The sequence below is a fragment of the Acomys russatus genome, chromosome 14 (assembly GCF_903995435.1).
Source record: "Acomys russatus chromosome 14, mAcoRus1.1, whole genome shotgun sequence".
Classification (NCBI taxonomy): domain Eukaryota; kingdom Metazoa; phylum Chordata; class Mammalia; order Rodentia; family Muridae; genus Acomys; species Acomys russatus.
The window spans coordinates 42,588,447-42,608,075 of NC_067150.1; the positions used below are offsets into that span (position 1 = coordinate 42,588,447).

Consider the following 19,629-nt stretch of genomic DNA (forward strand, 5'->3'; position numbering starts at 1 on the left):
GGTCACAGCTTTCGGGGCCAGTCAAGGGTTAGAGTCAAAGTCTCAACTCTGTGATGTGTACAGTGCTGGAGTCAGTGTCTCTTAGATACTAAATTAACGTCCCATCCTCCCCCAAACAGCCCAATAAAGTGAACTTTAAAAGCTCCTCCCTCTTTTGGATGAGATGGCCAAGCCAAGGCTCTGCACTCCAACTCGGTTCTCAGGTCTGTGTTGATACCTCAAGGCAGCATAATGTCTTAGTCCAGAACTGGACCAAGAGATACCCATGGATACAGCGTTTGTGATTTAAAACCTCTCAAATCTTTTATTACAGATCTTAGGAAACAATCTTGGTTTAAAGTGTGTTTACGGATTTATTCCCACCAAAAGTTGCCTAAAGGGCAACTGTTAACTACCTTAAAAAAGATACCTCCTTAAGAGGGCTGAGCGCCCTCCCCCTCACTCCCCCGACCTCCCGCGCCCTGTGAAAAATTATGAAAACATTTCTTAAGGTGCCCTTACAGATTCACAATCATGTGTGAGCCTTTGCCCTGGAGATTTTGTCTATATAGGAAACTGACCATTTAATTTCAGGGATTGACAGGGGCTGCGATGGACATCCTAAAGCCACGTTTGGAAAGGAAATGAACACAATATCGATAGCTGAGATTTTCGTGGAGTGTTATTAATATATAATCAGGCAAAATCCAACGATTTATGATCACAAGTCAATATAATGGCCAAATCAGTTAAGAGAGAATTTATATTTTCCCGTATATCTAAAAACCATCGAAATGTAACCCCCTCCAACTCATACATTGCATACTTAGCAGCTAAGTACTGTTTCCCCTCCCCCCTTTTCTTTTGCCAAAATCACTAATAGGTAATAGATGGTTTATTTCCCTGGGGTCTCTGTCCTCACCAAATTGAAGATGCACACAAGGCTCAGTCGGAGGAATCTCAGTCTTTTTACCTGGCCGTGCGGTTAGTGATTGGTACTATTTAGCAATCAGCTAACTACACTGCCTAGTAACCAGACTCACAGAAAAAAAAGCCTGCAGTCTTTAGTTGGTGCTCTCAGACGTTGCTAGTGACCAGGAAATGGTCAGGCAGGCTGTGGTTGGCGCTAGTCGCTGCCTTGGTGATAGCTTTCTCAGAAGTGGAAATCAGGCAGTGAATCACAGCAGGCAGCAGGAACTGTTCAGGGGGCTCCTCCTAGCATTTTTTTTTTTTTTAAATGTTAAGCCGGTGTACACCGATTCTCTTTGCGCATCACTAAACCGCTTTGCCCTGGCTCCTAGACATAGACAGTAGCCAAACGGTCCCTAAAGGAGGCCGCTCGTCTCCGAGGATTACTTGTACTTAGACCTCGTGCACGGGGGCCACTCGCTGACGCATCCTGGCTCCGGCCTCTGCTTTCTGCGGAGTCAGCTGGGCTGCAGCCTTCTGCTTCACCTCCTGCGGGCGGCGGGTGATGCTGTGCCTTGTTTTGATGGCAGTGGAGTTAGTGATTGTCAGGACCGCAGTACAATCAGCTAATTACACTGCCTACAAACCGAGCACCGGGCGCCCGCCGCTGCAGCTCCCGAGGGTCGAGCCCCTCGCCCCTTTCGCTAAGGCCGACAGCCAAGGTGCTGGAGTGAGAGGCGCTTCAGGCTCCCAGGGCCCCTCCGCACCCCGCAGGGCCCGCGCGCGACTCCAGGTGACCCACAGGCGCCAGTTCCCCAGTCCCCGCCGTCCCCAGAGAGCCTCCCGCGCCGCCCCAGGCCCTGGGCATCGGATGGGACTCCGGCTTCCCTCACACCGGGCCTGACCCGCCTCCGACAACTTCTCCTTGGCTTCCAGCCGCCCCAACTCTAGAGCCGGCTCTGTCCACCCGCGCGCCCCGCAGCTCCTACTGGCCAAGTGACCGTGGCCCTGCGACCAACCGCCCTTGGAACCCCGAGGCCAAGGGGGCGGGGCGAGTGGGGGAGGGGCGGCAGAAGCTACCAGAAGGGGCAATGGGAGGGCTCCTGCAGAGTCTCCAGGGAAGAGGCCTGGGAGATGGTGACACAGATCCTTGAGTTTATCTTCGTAGCGTAGTTACTACTACACTGAAGAAAGAGTGCAAAGACGTACATCCATCTTTCTTCCCTTATTGCCCAAGAAGCACGCCCAGTGTCCTCACTGTTCATGTGCATTCTCAGAAACAGGCATTTCAGCTGGAGCCTCCTGCAGGAGCAGGCCTGAGCACTCCTATTACCTCTTAGGTTCTTTGTTAAGATTTCCCCTTAGAGGACCCTACAGCCAGGTGAGGGCCACTCTTCTAGTCAAACACTGAACCAATCCCCTTGTTGGTAGGTCAAAGTGTGGCCCTTTTAAGCTCACAATCACAGTGCCTGTGATCTTATGGTAAGTCTTGAGGAAATTTATTCCCACATCAGGCTCCTGTTTTATTTAAATATTTCTTAACATATTTAGCACCTAAAGGGCATTCGGTCTACTATCCATCAGACAGTCTAGGTGGTAACAAAATGTGAGCAAACGTTATTTACTATTCCAGACAGTATGAAGTTGCTAAAATGATAGTTTTTACCAATAGAAAGAAGCACACGCGGGTGTTGGGGTGGAAGGGGTCAGTAAGAGCTGACAGAAACCAGCCAGGGAAGTGAGATTTCAGGTGGATACTTGAAGCAAGGGTAGATTTGGACATTTAGAGTGAGGTCTGTGGAAGCCAGAGAAGCAATGTCTTATGTCAGTTGCGTTTTCCTTGCTCTCACTGTTTCACATCTGATAACAGGTGTGTCTGTGTATACTTGGAATAAAAGGTGCAGAGGGGAGAGTGACGGCATTTCTGTGCCATCTTCACTAATGTTTCTTTCCTTTAAGTGAGTCTTTTCTCTCTTTTCCTTTAATAAAAAAGCCCAGAGAAGATATATAATCCTTCTCGTTGCAAATTTTGTGGAATTCAGCGGGAAGTCGCCTCCCCAGACTGTGGTCTTCCTGTACACCGTATAATAACACCCGTTTGTATTGATCCAGAAGCCTTACAGCATACAAAGGAAAATGTCTTAGCTATACACTGATCCCTGAGCACAGCAAATGGTCTCACAGATGCCACTAATCCCATGTATATATGCCAGTCATCAGGAACACTCAACACAAATTCCAAAGGCAAACCATTAAAACCTAAGAACTTCCCAAGAATAAATTTGCACATATTTTAACATGATCTTTGAAAATGAAAGACAGAATATTTTTCACTCCAAATGCATAGTTTGTTTTATGAACACTTAAGTGAAAGGAATCAAAATGAAGTAGAAAATGTAAAATTAATTTACTTCTGTTTTGGGGAAGGCATGATGTTGTATGCTACAAAAGTCACTCAGATGTTCAAATATAAATAAAACTAGTAAAAATAGCCTCTATTCCATTAACACTATGAAGAGTTATACATTTCTTGAGGACATCACTGCAAAATCATTTATTTCACATTTTTTCCTCAATTTTACTCTCTGCTTAATGCTTTCCACCTAGCTGATTTTTTTCCTCTGATTATGAGTTGCATCTTAAATATCTTACCTGAGTTTGATTGCTACCATCCAAAGAAATAGTCGCATTCGTTGTCTTGAAATTTAGACTGTAAAATTTTTTTCTTCAAAGATGAAAAGTAAGATGATGGTTTAAAAAAAAAGTTTGTGCCCTAGTTCTGTTGGAAATCAACAACAGAAAAGAATGCCTGTTCTTAGGGTTGTTGTTGATCTGGCCACAGTTACTAGAGAAACTCCAGAGACCTCATTGCATCTGCTGGTCATGTCTAGGCATGTCTAGTGACCAGGGAGACTCATGTTTTAATCTAAGTAAGAATGCCTGTGGTGTGGTTGAAATACCCAAACAGAAGACTTGCAGTTGGTTTGACACATCCAGGAAGGCGCTGTGGGGAGGAACTGTTTATTGTTTTAATTCTTGGGCTTCTGGTGATCTTTGAGAAGATGGAGGTGATATTATTGACTGAAAGGAAACCAAGAAGAGTATAAAAAACAAGAACTTCCTACGTTAGTCTGACAGTTTAACCCTGGCTTAATATACTACTCCTATATAAAAGGGTAGAGAAGTAGAGAGAGATGACTTCCTTTCTTCCACACACATAGGCACACCATCTAGACATTTTCTCTTTTTGCTTTGGTTGGTTGTCCTTAGACAGGGACTCAATTAGCTCAGGCTAGCCTTGAACTCTTGACCTTCCTGATACCACCTCCCGATTGTGGGCCCTTTCTGCAGCTCTTGAAGGTTCTTGTTACAGGAGGAAGAAGTGAAGAATAACACTTATTAGAAAGTAATTGCCTTTAGCAGCTTCTTTTAAAACATGTTTAAAATGCATAGTTTTTCCTAGGAGATAAAACCATGTAGTTTTGAATGTAGACTATCAAATGTCAGATGACCATTAATATCCATGATAATATGCTTAGGAACTAGTTTATAAGATGAAGCAAGGCTGAATTGAAGTCAATTTAGCCTTTGAAAAACTACAAATCAATGAATCTGTTTAATCGTGAGAGGAGGTTTTCATCTGAGCAAGAATGAACTGCCAGGAGCTCCATGCTCAATGGACTCTCATTAGGAAAAGTGCACTAGGTTCTTAATTAGCTTCTTGTTTATATTTTTTAACTAATAGTGCTGCTTTCAGTATCAAATGTTAATTTATCTTTCGTTAGAAACAGTCTAACAAAATAGCTTCCTAATTAAGGTTGATGGAGTTCTTGTGGCTCAACAGCAGGAACCATTGTTATATATTTCTTGTCTCTAGGGAGGACAACTTCCAGAGATATGGCCTAATTGGGGGTGGGTGTATAGACAGTTTATTTACATAGATAATTTTTTACATAGATAATTTTAAGAGTTAAATTATGTTAATATTAACATACTATTAATATTATATTAATGCATAAATTGCTTAGATAATATATTTATTATCACATAAAATATATTGAATGTCAAAGCAGTTAGACTGATAAGTGCTTGAGGTATCTTGAATTCTAGTGCTAAGTCTATTGTTGTCAACATTTGGGGAAAACATGAGAAAGAGCAACAAAATAAGGAACAAAAAAGAGGGCTACCCAGAAAAAAATGGTGTTACCCCAAGCATAATAGAAGGCAGGTCTGGAAAACCAGAACTGCTAGTCTAGGAGTTGGATCACCATCCTTTCACCTAGAGAGCCCCTGGTGTATACAAAGTGTGTGTTGTTTTATGGGGTTACAGTGTTATAGACTACAGGGGAGGCTGAGACTCAAAAGGGGATGATTTTTAACAGGACAGGGTGTGGAGTGATGGAGGAAATGCAGGCTAAATACGAGGTTTTGTGAAAGAAATTTTACAAGATTTGGTGGCTGCTTAACAACTTGGCAAGGTCAGCTACACACTCTCAGGGCACATTTGAGGAGCTGAGTGGAAGAGAGTCTGAGAATGTTTATGATGATTTGGGTCTATGCAAGGCTAGATTTGGGCTATGGAAAAACATCGTAATGGGTTAAGTATTTAGGCTGGAACTCTGGAACGAGGCCAGGATTAGAAAGAGGGATTAGCAGTTTTCTGAAACTGTGAAAAATTAAAGTCAGAGTTGGATGAAGTCTCCAAAGGGTGTGGCGGCTTATTCTTGCTTGTTATAGTTCATTCACTCAGGAAGGAGTAGGAGTAGGGACCAATAGCGGAATGCCATCCTTTTTGTTTGTTTGTTTGTTTGTACCTGGATTGAACCCAGGTACACGCTAAATGAGATGGTCTTTTCTAGGGTGTGTGTAGACAAATTAACTTCCCTGGCTATAGACTAGCTTCTATTACTTGAGATCTCAGGTAGATTTCCTGGTTTGGAAAAGTAATTTGGGGGTTTCAGGACAGTTATCTGGTTGTCTAAGTGTGTTGCTGAAGAGAGTTTATTTTTCTTAAGAGGTCTAGCATGTATTCTTAATGCTGTGAAGGCCAAATAGGAAACTACTTTGTCAACTAATTTATTTACAAGAATGAAAATAATTTATGTCATCGTTATAGGCAGCACTCTGTGTACACCTACTCTTGCATTTATTTTTACTGTGCTCATTTCACACTTAGGCCCTTTTGATTCCTGTACATAACTTTTATATAGTTTAACAATTATAAAACTCATTTCTTTATTTCCTCTAAACCCATGACATATACTCAAGGATTTTATCGTGTTTACATTTAGCTGAGCTTGTGTTGTCTTTTCCTCTCTTTGCTCATCTATAGCCTGTTTAAAGCTCAAGCCTACCTCCTGGGAAAATATCCCAAGGTGCCTTTAACTCATCTTCTTTCTTCCTCTTCTCAACTTTCTTTTGAACTCAATATATTCAGTCTACAGTTAGTATCTTCCATTAATAAAAATAGCAATCACATATAGTTTTTAAAAAATTTTATTACTTGATTAAGACAATATGCAATGTTTTCACATGTACAGTTATATTTATTACACGAGTACATTCTGTGTACAAACATTTTCTCTGTAATGCCAGCACTGGGGAAGGCAGAGGCATGGGGATCTCTGAGTGTTTGAGCCCAGCCTGGTCTACAAAGGGAGCCCAGGACAGCCAAGGCTACACAGAGAAACCATGTCTTGAGAAAAACAAAAACTAAAAAAAAAAAAAAACAAAATTTCTTTACACTCTGTCTTGGCTTTTAGCTTATAACTTGGAAATTATGTTTCAACAATTAATGTAATTTTTAAACTGTAGTTTGAATGCACGAGATTGGGTTTATATATAGGGTATATAAATATCCACTCATTGTTTTATGAAATAATGCTGTTTATTCTGTTACCAGATATAAGCTTTCACTGACAGTGAATTTTTGCTAAAGCATCTTATTAGCAGTGACATGCATTTGCAAATGAATAGGTAAGCTTACAAATCTAACTTGGATAGCAAATAAATTAAATAGAAGCCAGGTATGGTGGCACATGCTTTTTATCTCAGTACTCAGGAGGCAGAGGCAGGCATATCTCTGGCCAGCCTCGTCTGCATAGTAAGTTGTATGCCAGCCAGGAATATACAGTGAGCCTTTGTCTCAAATAAATGAATTAAGGCTGATTATAATCCTGGTCATTACATCATAAGTCTACCACATTTAATGCTCCACTTAGGCATTTTTGAAATTACTTTGATAAAGTAAAATATCTGAGTACACAGATTTACTGAGGTGCAGTACATTACAGACAAGATGCACCATCAACCGAGGTGCCCATTAATGGATGATTGGCTAAATAAAATATGGTATATGTACAGCAATAGTAGCTAGCCAGAAAAAATGAAACCATGGCATTTGCAGGGAAATGGATGGAAACTGGGAATAGCACATTAAGTGAAATAATCTAGACACAAAAAGACAAGCATCATGTGTTTCTATCACATGTGGCAACTAAAAAAGAAAGACCTGAAAGTACAAGGGGAGTTATTAGATGTGGGAAGGGTGAAACCCTGAAGCAAAACCAATTGATTTGTACACTATGCTTAAATAATTGTAGTAAAGTTAATATCCCTGTCTTAATCCCTGTCTTTAAAGTACTATAATCATAAATATATTTATTTTATAAAATTTAATTAATATCAAGAAGACAAATATGAGACCAAATCATATTTCACTTCTTATTTTTATTTCGTGTACATTGGTGTTTTGACATAATGAGACTCTCAAATCAAAACAAAACCCACAAAATCTAACAACCAATGAGTTGAGAGGTTTGCGTAGCCTGGTGCATTTGGATCTAAGTTCTTATACCCTCCCTTTTTTATAAAATTAATTAAAATCACATTCATTTACATCTGTGGGCATATGTATAATATATCAAACATGTGGAGGTCAGAGGACAACTTATGGCAGATGGTTCTCTCTTTCCACCATGTGGGTCCTGAGGATTGAACTCAGGTTGTCAGCCTTGGTGGTAGGCACCCTTACTCACTGTGCCATGCCATTAGCCCCCTCATGTCCTTGCAACAGACTTTTAGTGCTGGGCATTTAGTTGTCACTGGAAAGTCAGGATTAACCTTAACTAGTCAGTATTGGTTTTGTTTTGCCCTGACCACCCCACTGAACTCATTTCAATATTTCCTTGGTTACCAAGAATTTAGAACCACTCTGTGAGTATTCCGTTTTTAAAGCACTGTATTTAAGCAATCACTTATGCGTGTGTTTGCTTTCCTTCTCTAGATTATAAATCTCTTGAAAGGGAAGGTTGAGTTTTGTGGTTTGTCTGACCCACTCAACACACAGCAATGTCTAATGCTAGTGGGCGGTCAGCAGGAAGTCAGCGAGCGACATAAAGCAGACAAGGCAGATGCCATTCATGTGGATGAGGTAACCGAGAGCAGGTGTTGGAAGTCATGTAACTGGAGGAAGTGCTGCATGGTGCTTACGCTCTGTTTTGTTGTTCTTCCATGAAATAAGTACAATATTATTATTATTATATGATTCTATTCACACTTTCCAAGGCCTATTTGGACCTATTGCAGAAAATAATGCTAGGGGAAGGTTCAGAACCTCATCAGCGAATGTGCCCCAGCAGCTCAGTGTAGCTGAACAGTATGCCATCTGGGATGGTGAGATCATAAAGGAATTATTAAACACCTGGACCGTTAATTTAATAATGCAAACAGAAGGCATTTTTCAAAGGAAGAGAATGTGTTTGCTAATGTCTGTGTGGCCATGAGTTCAGGAGCCATTTCTATCTCAGAAATATGCAGTGAGTCTGGATTTTTATTGTCATTTCTAACACAAATTAAAAACACTCTTTGCAAAAGTTAGCCTGGTAAATGGCAAGGGAATATGAGAACAAATTATGTGAATTATCATAATAATCTCTTAAGGCATTGTTGAGTAACTAGACATGTAAAATAAATTAAAATCTCCTTGACAGCACGGTGGTGTTTGGATTAATGACCTTTTCCTGCTCTGCACATTAGACCAGCTGAGGAGCTTTTGGAAATCTTGATGCTGATCACAAGCATCTCCACAATCTCATTCAAATGACTGCAGAACCTGGAGAAACAGTTGCTGCCATTGATATACGGCAGTTTGCTATTGGTCCACATGAAATTTGAAGTCTTGGAACTTTAGCTACGCTGTCAGCTTTGGGAAAAAGTGACCCACGTTATCATGTTGAGTTGGCTTTTACAGATACTAACATTCATGTTGGTGTAGAAATATCAAACTTATTTTTTCCATTTGTACAGAGGTAACTTACGGTGTCAAATAGGAAAGGTCTTATTGCAGAAGCTAATAAAGCAATCTCTAAATTAAAGAAAAATGCTATTGTGTAGGTTTTACTTATGTCCATGTCAATCACAGTGTCATAGGACAGGAGCCAGCCCAGTGTTTTTTGAGGTGATCCCAGAGCGTAGCATGGAACCTCAGTCATGAGCAAAGAATGAAAAATGTATCCTGGATGGCTGACATAAATACGATACTGAGAGGGTAGAAGATCATTCCAAGTCTGTTTCACTTTTGTTTTGTTTTCATATGTTCTGGACATAGTACACATATAAACACTGAACTCAGCTGAATTACCTTAATTCAATCTTACATGGTCATTCTTAGATGACAAGGTACTCTCCCATCTATCACACTAGTCCTTATGTATCTCAGTGGTCCCTGTCTATCTATCTCAGTGGTCCCTGTCTATCTCAGTGGTCCCTGTCTATCTATCTCAGTGGTCCCTGTCTATCTATCTCAGTGGTCCCTGTCTATCTATCTCAGTGGTCCCTGTCTATCTATCTCAGTGGTCCCTGTCTATCTCAGTGGTCCCTGTCTATCTCAGTGATCCCTGTCTATCTATTTCAGTGATCCCTGTCTAGTTCTCTTCTTCTTATACCATTTACATTTTCATACCACTCATGCATCAAGGATATTTAACATGTAAGGCAACCCCTCACATCTGTATTATATATCTATATTAGGCCACCAGTGATGAATTTGACACTCATGCCACTCCAACATGGCAGGAGCTATTCAGATACACTTTCTTTACCACTAGCCATGAGGTATTATTCCAGCCTGGATATGAGTATATATACCCAAATTGCACTGTATACTCTGTTTCTTCAGACCATGCCTAGTAGCAAATGTCTGAGACTGGGTCTTCTAAAGCAGACTCTGAGTTGGGAGTTGTAGATGGGACGTAATAGGGGAGTGAAAAATATAGGATTGGGTAGACAGAGACACTACCAGTGTCATCAGGAGCCGTGATCTGTCTCCTGGGAAAACCATAGAGAGACAGTGGCCCTTCAGAGTTGTTTCACCAAAGGAGTCTGCTTTCATAAACAGGGAGGACAGTAAGCAGGATAAATTGAGTGCCAGCGATCTTGATCTCAAGCAGGGCAAAACTCTCAAGTCTTAGCAAACAGATTGTTGCTATGTATTGTGAATGCTGGGATTACTTAGAACAAGAGGGCCTTGTCTGGTTAAAAGTCCTTCTTCTTTTATGATGGTACATCAGAAAATGTTAATGGATTTGAAAAGTAGTCAGTGAGATCTTCACTTTACTTCTGACCTTTCCCTCTGCATATGGCTGAATCAATTGGTTGAAGAGAAAGAAACAACAATTGGGGAAAGTAATGCCTAAGGTTTTGCCAAAAGCTTTGCTTGGTCTCCATCCTGTTCAGCTGGTATCTTGGAAGGCACAGGTGGCTCTTATTAAGTACGCGAACGACAGAGAGCCAAAAGAGATAATTGATTGAGTAACAAGATCTTGATTCACTGTGGCAATAGTGCACACTTTACACACATACAGGAAATGTGGCCGAGTACTCGCCTCACTTGCACGTGGCCCCAGGTTCTACTCTCAGCACGTCAGTTAACCAACACACTCAAGTATGATAGCAAAGCCGCACCACGAAGCTTTCTGTCCTACCTAACCAAGGCAGCATTAAAAACGGCAAAGGAGGAAATGAGTGTGGAATCGTTTGTATCTGTCACTAAGACAGGCTGCCACTTTGAGCATTTACTCTATGCCAAGTGGTTTTATAATTTAACCTTGGCAAGATCCCTGTCAGAACACAGCCAAGTTGCCAGCAGATGCAGCAATAGCTAATGCTTAGAGAGCATTTACTAAGTCCCAGGTGTCATTCTAAGCATTTCACACTTAATTCTCATAATAACCCCGCAAGGTGGGCACTGTCATTTCCTCCCTTGTGTACATGAGGAAATGGAAGGACAGAGTGGCAGAATCACTGGTTAAGGTCAAGCCCTGCAGGACTGGTGTTCAAACACACAATGCATAGCGGCTCTGGATTTTCTCTTTAGCTAGTCTCCCTGCCCTTCCTTTAACTGTCCTGCCCTCCTGTGGGCTCATGTCCAGGTGTCTTAGTTACCTACTGTAATCTTGATAACAACCCTGGGAAGCTGTGTTTAAACCTCCCGTTTGCTAACAGGAAACGGAAAGTTATAAAGATTTGAAACCAATTACCAAGATTATTCAGATAGTGAGGGTTTTGCTTTACGTTTTCTCTTTCTTTCTGTTTTGTTTTTGAGACATGGTCTGCTCTAGAACTCATTATGTGGCCCAGCTGCCTTCTGAACCCAAGATCCTCCACTCCCAGCCTTTCTGAGAGCTGCGATCCCAGGTGTGCGTCCCCACACTCAGTTAACAGATTGTGGGTTGATGAGTTGCAGATTCACAGACTTCTTAAACAGTTTTGCCATGCTGGAAGAGAAAGCTATGTATGGCACACCCAGCAGCATTAGTGAAAAAAAAAAAAAAAAGAGTACTTGCAAATTCAGTGTAAGGTAGTGATATGGGATTGGTGCCAACATGGGGAAGATCACTTGTGTCACATCTGAGGACAGTGTTCAGGGCAAGGGACGTGGCACTCTTGTCCTTATGAGTTGACACACCAAGAGCATTGTGAACAAATACTTTAAAAGAGGATGGGAGTCTGTCACACGGTGTGATTGATGTTCATCCATATGCGAGCTTGCCACACTGTGCTATCTGAGCAATATATCCATAGGAACAGCTGCCAACACACTGAGAAAATTTAGCCTCTGAAATGAGAAGACTCAGGAGGCCAGTAGCTACATTTAGAATATCCCCCCCTGGGGTGGAGGACTGCTTGCAATCTGTATAGTTCCAAGGTGGAAGACTAGGTTGTGTAGGCACAGCACTGAAGTGATGGATTTGGCTCTTTCTAAGGTCTGGCTGTTATTTGGAGCTTTTTTTGCATATGAAATCGGCTTTCTGGTCTTTTTCACAGTTGAAGAAAGTGGCCACTAATTGTGGGTGTTACACACACACACACACACACACACACACACACACACACCAGGGGAGTGCTAATAGCAAGTAAGATGCCATGCCTTGCCATTAGAAGACCACTTAGGTAGATCTGAGGATTAAGACTGTACATTTGAAACAAGCAACTCAGTGAGCTCTAAGCAGGAGGCCACTGACACACTACTTGAGAATGAGTGAGAATCAACTTGTCTATTTATTTTACAAATGAACATCTGATTTAAAAAAAGCAAAAACAGTATGTAGTCAACATAAGGACTGTTAACAAAACACTGGCTTAGGTTTTATATTTAAAAAAAAAATCAAAGAATAAATTCTTTACTATGTTGACAAAGATGGAATTATTGGAAAGTACAATATACAGAGATGGAGAAGACTAGGTTTGTTTTTTTTTTGTTTTTTTGTTTTTTTTTTTTTTTACTATTTGACATAAAGGGTCACATTTTATTAGCAAAACAGAAATTATAAATTCATTTTGAAAAATCTTTAAACACTTTAGAGAACAGTCTAAATTTGCCATGGGGGAATCAGATGTGTCCTGGGAAACGCTGTGCAATTATCCTGATGGATAGCACCTGTGCAGGGTGGGCTGCCAATTAGCCTTAACAGCCAGGCATATATGGAGCCTCCTAAACCTCCCCAAACAGATGCGGGCAGGAGCTGGCATGAGCAGTGTGGCTGGCTTTCTAACCTTGGTCCAGTTATTTTGGGGAACCAAAAAAATATTTTTGCTAGCAAGTGTAATGTGTTTTTATTAATCTTAACTTTTAGTGTGCAACTTTGTAAGCCACATTTCCCAGCTATAGCCCTCTGAGGCCTGAGTACTTGATTCTTTGTAAGTATGTTTTTAAAAAGTGTAGTAGTGTAATCTACTGTGTACGCTAGTAGCTTTGCCTAGTACAATCTGCCGTCCAAATTAGTAGCTTTGTGCTTATGTTGCATCTTGTTTAAGTGTTTTAAACTTTTAAAAACATTGTCTTTTGGAAAACTGTGAAAACAGAAAGGCTGAAGAGGTATTTTGTTGTGTTGATGTGCTTAGTTCACTGAGGATATCCCCCCATGCAAAAAAAAAAAAAAATTAAGCTTAAGGTATATAAAATCCTCAGCTGGCATTAACAGTTAACCCTCAGCTGCTCCGAGATTTTCTTCTTGCTTTCTCTCCATGGCTTCAGATCTCCACACAGACTGCTTTGGAATCATGAGAGATGAAATTGCAACAGCGGTTTTCTTCGTCACAAGATTGGTGAAAAAACACAAGAAATTGAATACACAACAGATAGAAGTCTTTGCACTAAAGCTGATGACTATCTTGTTTGAAAAGTACAGAGGTCACTGGCACCCTGACTGCCCTTCCAAGGGGCAGGCTTTTCGGTGAGAGATGTGTGGCCCAAGGGAGGGAGGAATCAGTTAGCAAAGACATCCGCTTAGGAATGCAACAATCTGTGTTGTCTGTCTCCAAGTAAGGGGCGTTTTTATGGGCTTCAACTACTTTGTTTGAACACAGGTTCAATGAAGTGTGGTACACAATGTATAGTTGAGCACCACGGGTATCTAAGTGAGGTGCGTTAGACAGTTTCGTATCTGTTTGCCATAGAAGATAGACCGTGACCATCTGGTGCCCTGACAACGTGACTCAATGTCAGGATACCCATTCTGAGTCACTGTGGCACAAGTTAATGAAATTTTACTTTCATTCATAAGCATGCAGGGTAGGGCAGGATGAGGAGATGTGGGTTAGGGCAAGAGCTGTGCCCATGATGTGCGGTTTCCCGCTGAAGTGCCTGTCAACATGCCTTCCTTGCCCTGTCTTGCTTTATATCTTCCTCAGGTGTATCAGGATAAACAACAATGAGAATAAAGACCCTGTTTTAGAAAGAGCTTGTTCTGAGAGCAGTGTGAATTTTTTTCACCTGGGACTTCCAAAGGAGATGACCATATGGGTCGATCCCTTTGAGGTGTGCTGTAGGTGAGTAATTTCGTGGTTGTGTGCTTGGTGACCCGTAGAAACCTTAAGTCGTTTAGTCAGCTCTATGTACCTTTGTGAAAGATGATGCCCAAAGCATTGGCTTAGCAACAAGGACACTATTTGATCGTGGTTTCAGATGCAAACTTTTACTAGCCAACATGCATTTCCATTAGGGATGGTTGAGTTGGCAAGCACAAAGGCATTGCAGTGTGACTTGGGTCACTGTGACCTATTGCATCCTGCAGATTTACAACTTTTAAGTACCATAGGAAACACCAGGTAGTCAGGAGAACCATCTGACACAGTGGACAATTCAGTCCATTAATTAATCTGAAAGAAACAAAAAGGTTTTTTTTGTTTTTGTTTGTGGTTTTTTTCTTTCTGGCCAATTAAACCGTTATAGGATATGCTCACTAATTGTAACATCAGAGTAGCTTCAGGTTATAAGCCATTCAGGTTATAAGCCATCTAAAAAGAGCCAGGACCTTTAAGATGACTTTATAAAAGTTAAAATTAGCTTGTTGTCTCCAGACAAAACTAGACCTCAGATTTGTGGGCAGTTGAATCTCTAACGAGTATTTTCCTTTTCTACTTAGGTATGGCGAGAAAAAGCATCCCTTTACCATTGCTTCTTTTAAAGGCAGATGGGAGAACTGGGAGTTAGCTCAGCACATCAGCTGTGCGGTGAACAGAGCCACAGTGGACTGCTCTTCTGGCACATCTTCTGATGAAGAGAGCTGCGACAGGGAACCTCAAGTCATCCCCAAAGTCAACAATCCAAAGAGCGTCTACCAGGTTGTGTGTGTGGATACCCTTTTTCTATTCTAATTCCAAAAAGCACATTATAAAAAGAGTAGCAAATAGTGAAATGATAATGATAAACCTTCTTCCCGATGTCAATACTTTGGCAGAAGCTTCTCTGTCTCCCTATCCCTGAATATTACTGCCACGTGACCTAGTTTGTAAGACGGACATGATCTTTTGTTGCCCTGTCTCTTCCCATAGTACTTGGAAGCAGTTGGGTTTCCTTCTACTTATATTCCTTCAGATTAAATTGTAATCTTTAGTGGGTTTTGTTTTTAGGTTTGAGGCTCCCTAAAATAGCACATTCTGGCCTGCAGTTTATGATCCTCCTGACTCTCATCTGCTTGAGTGCTGGGATGAAAGGGGTGTGCCTCCTCACTCAGTTTGGTAGCTTTATTAATCAAAATGGCACTTCATTTAGAGAAAGCCTAGACTATTTAAGACCAGAGCAGTCTCATTTTGGCATTAATGGAGTTTGTTCTCAAAACAATAATTAAAAAAAAAATTAAAACAGCATAGCCAGTTTCAAGGTTGCCTACCTCAAAAACAAAACACTCAGACCAACAAAACCAATAAACTCATAATCCTCAATAGAGATGCATATTTATGTAGAAATGAATTGCAAGAAAAATACCAATATTTACCAGTAGCCTCCCACTAATACCTCTGACAAAGTTCAGTGAATAATTTCAGGCAGCTTAAGTTGATTTCATAACCCATTTGAGAAACACAAATCTGAAGAGATCCTCAGTCACTGTTAGTATGCATGCTTTCTCATCTCAAGCACTTATGTTAATATTTAATTGTTTTTCTTTTAACAGTTACCAGCCAGCTCACATATTGCTTTATTAAAAAAAAATAAAACTAAAAACAAAAACTTAAAATTTGACATCATCATAGAAGCTAGTTCTTTTGTTCTTGAAGTTATTTCTTAAGATTTGATTCTTGGACATGGAAGTCCAGGCCATTAAATATGGATAGCTTACTGATTCTTAATATATAGCTTAATGCCAACATGGAAAGCTGTGGCTTTTAAATTTTTCAATAATTCTACTATCTGCTTTACTGTTTTTCCTAAAATTGCCTGTCCTCCTAAGAAAACAAATAACTTAAAAAATAATACATGTAATTGATAGTACTAATGAAATTAAGTATTATGGGTCAGAAACATATTAAACTTTTATATTACTGAAAAACATTTTCCTTTAGCTTTTTAAAGTGTGTGTGTGTGTGTGTGTGTGTGTGTGTGTGTGTACATATGTGCGTACAAATTGCTTGAGTGCTGGGATTACAGCTGTGTGCTTCTACACCCAGTTTAGTGACACTACATAACATTTCATTTTACTATATAACATTTCATTTACAACATTTAAGAAAGATGTCGTCCATCTAGAGTTCAGATCTGTAGGAAGCCAAATTGTTTCATATAATGCTTTTTCAGAGTGTGGTCTATAAACCAATTTTGTCAATCATTTGGGATGTTTATAATGGGTCTGGCCCCAGAGATCATTTTTAGGCAATTTTGGAATGGGCTGGCAGGGGCCATGAGGGAGTGGGGTAAGGAGTATATGTATGAAATGCTTTCTTCTTTCTTTATTTATTGTGTGGTGCTAGGGACTGAACCTAGCATGATAGGCACCTACTTAGATGCTGAGCCACATTTCCAGTCCTATCTTGTTATATTTTCTTTTCTTTATTCTTTTTGGAGAGAAGGCCTCATTAACTTCCCTAAGCAGGCTGTAAACTTTTGATCTTCCTGCCTCAGCTTTCCCAGTTGCTGGCATTAAAGGCCTTACCATGACACCGCTTAAATATGTTTACTTTCATTTAAGAATTCATTTTAGGGGCTCAAGAAATGGCTTAGCAGTTAAGGAAACTGGCTGCTCTTTCAGAGGACCCAGGACCCAGGTTCAATTCCCAGCACCTACACAGTGGCTCATAACCAACTGTAACTCCAGTCGTGGGAAAATCTGACACCCTTTTCTGGCTTCAGCTGGCTTCACTGGGCACCAGGCAGCATGTGGTACAGACACACACACTCAGGCAAAACATCCAAGCACATAAAAGAAAAATTCATTTTGTTAAAGATAGATAAAAAATCACGATAATCTCTAAGCCATAGAAAATGCTGGGCATTTTCTTTAGGTTTCTATTTACTTTGATTTCTTCATTTGCAATCCCTGTGCTTTTGAAGGACTTCACTTCTGAGCTATGACTTCATAGTCTCAAGAGTTGCCTATTAGTCCAGTGATTTTCATACATTGTTTTTTTCTGTCTTTTTCCTTTCCAGGTTGAAAACTTCAAACAGTTCTTCCAACCATGGCTCTACCTCCCCCGTAGAAAGATTTCAGCAGATGGCCCTGGGGACCTCCTGGGACCTGCTTACCACCCAGTGCCCAGGAACTCTAAGTGGTGCAGGCCTACTGGGCGTCGGGTGGACAGGTACCATTGGGTCAACACGCAGTTGTACAGTGGTCAGGCAACACCAGGCAAGCTTGGAGGAGAGGCCTTGTTTTCCCTAAAACAAAAATGAGGCTAAAGCCAAAAATATAAATATATATATATATATATATACCTCAACTGGAAAAAAACCCACCAGCATCAAGGATGAGAGTGTGCAAGGCTAACCTCACATACAGGTTGCCATTTGACTTTCAGCTAATTTTAATTCTCATTTAACTTTTTATAAAATTTTATGTAACACTAGTGAGTATATGTGCCCAGTAGGGTGATAGAATGGAGATACTGCCTGTGATGAATAAAATGAGTTATGGGAAGGAAGAGTTGAAATAAATACACTGTTTTTTTGTTTTGTTTTTGTTTTTACAAACCCCTAGTTCAGTTTGTGGCTAGAAAGTTTTAAGTCTTTTGCTCCTTCCATAGTCATTATTTTAAAAGTAGGTTTTCAGTTAAGAGTAACCCTGGTGGAAAACTCCTCTGGGTTCATCTTTATTATTTGTTGTAACCAATCTATTTTATAAATCTGATAAGAACTTGGTTTGTTTGTTTTTTTTTTTTTTTTAAGATAAGAGAATTCCCTTGTTATGTCTTTTGAAAAGTTTTAAGACTAAAATTTAATAGATTTACAGATAGGATGTATTTTATAAAAGTGATACTTGCTTTTTATAAAGGATTCAAACTAAGCCAAGAAATATACTACCAAAAGAAATAAAAATTCCTATTAGTGAGCCACAGTGACCATTATTAATATTAAATGTTGCAGATATACTTTGCATATATACGGATCTAAGAGTGGATGCCCAGGGCTTTCAGATGCCTAGTGGGTCAAGGGACTTTACACTTGCCACCAAGTCTGTCACCTGAGTTCAGTTCTCAAGACACACATGGTGGAGGGGAGAACTGACTCCCAGAAGTTGTCCTCTGAGCTCCACATGTATACCATGGCACTGCATGTTTGCCCAAATATGTAAACATAAGAATCTTTTTGAAGAAGAAAAATGAATACGTGGAAAAACAAGATACCCATAGTAGAGGAGATACCCACTCAGTATTTAAATTTGATTTTATTTTGAATTTTCATAAAACAACAAACAACCCTGATGCGAAATTGAACGCATCCCTGAAATGGTTCAAAGCTTTTCCACACCGAAGTATCTAACTTCTTACATTGTATCTGGAACTCAGTATCATGTTGGTACAGTACCTAAAACTTTTATATGTATCTGTTTGTCGCAATGACCACCTTCTGAGTGAGGATTTTTAACTTTTTGTCACTTATTTACAGTGTCATTGTGTGTTCATTTGTATGCACCTGTGCCTGTGTGTACACTTGCTTGGGAAGGTCAGGGGTCTATGCTGGGTGTCTCTTCAGTTGCTCTTCTTTTATTTTTTTGAGACAAGGTCTCTCACTGAATTTGGAGCTTGCTGATTGGCTAGATTGGCTGGTTTGCAAACCTCCTGTCACCACCTCCCCGGTCCTGGATTATAGGCTCTGCGTGCAGTAGTGCCTGGCTTTTTAAGTGTGTATTGGGGCTCTGAACCAAAGGCATTGTGCTTATACACCCAACACTTCACTTATAGCCATCTCCCTAGCTCCCTCCATGCCATTTTTAAAAAGATTAAAAAAAAAAAAGTCATATGTATGAGTGTTGGTCTATGTGTATGTATGTGCACCACATGTGTGCCTGGTGCCCATGGAGGCCTATTCTGAGCCTCCAAGCCAAGTAACCTTCATCCTGGTGTATCCTGCTTTGTCCCCTTGCTCAAGATAATTCTAGCTGGGCATTTTGGCCATTTCCACTCCCCTGTAAACGGGCAGAGACCCTCACTTGAGTATCCAGCCACTCCCTACCTCCTGTTGTGCACAATCCTGCCTTTTTTAAACGTGACCTTCCAGGTGTTGGTGGTGTACATAGGAGGGGAAGATTAGGGGCAAAGAGAAGCTTTCATCTCTCCTGGGTAATACTTTTCAGCTGTGGTTTGCTGCGGGTGGGGCACTCACACCCCTGGGAGTAACCTCTCACCTAGGCTCTGTAAGGAAGCCTAGTAAACTCGTTGGTTACCCCTGTGAACACTGGTGGAATCATACCTCAGTTTGCCTTTGGACTTAGAAAAAGGGTATATGTTGCTTACCTCTCCTGAGAAGGA

The 19,629-nt window shown here is 40.7% G+C and overlaps 1 protein-coding gene across 1 annotated transcript; it reads left to right on the forward strand.

The window, feature by feature from the left end:
- The first annotated feature begins 13,449 nt into the window (after nt 1-13,449).
- On the forward strand, nt 13,450-17,562 carry Btg4 (BTG anti-proliferation factor 4). The gene is made up of 4 exons (XM_051155847.1): nt 13,450-13,622; nt 14,080-14,217; nt 14,814-15,012; nt 17,312-17,562. Exons 1-4 carry the CDS (start codon nt 13,450-13,452, stop codon nt 17,552-17,554), a joined length of 753 nt encoding a protein of 250 aa, XP_051011804.1. The 3' UTR covers nt 17,555-17,562.
- The last annotated feature ends 2,067 nt before the right edge of the window (nt 17,563-19,629 follow it).

Bases quoted from the DNA above. Each gene is read 5' to 3' on its own strand.
- Btg4 (XM_051155847.1), top strand. From the start codon at position 13,450: ATGAGAGATGAAATTGCAACAGCGGTTTTCTTCGTCACAAGATTGGTG. The intron at 13,623-14,079 runs GTGAGAGATGTG...TATCTTCCTCAG, and splicing joins TCCAAGGGGCAGGCTTTTCG to GTGTATCAGGATAAACAACA. The intron at 15,013-17,311 runs GTTGTGTGTGTG...TTTCCTTTCCAG, and splicing joins ATCCAAAGAGCGTCTACCAG to GTTGAAAACTTCAAACAGTT.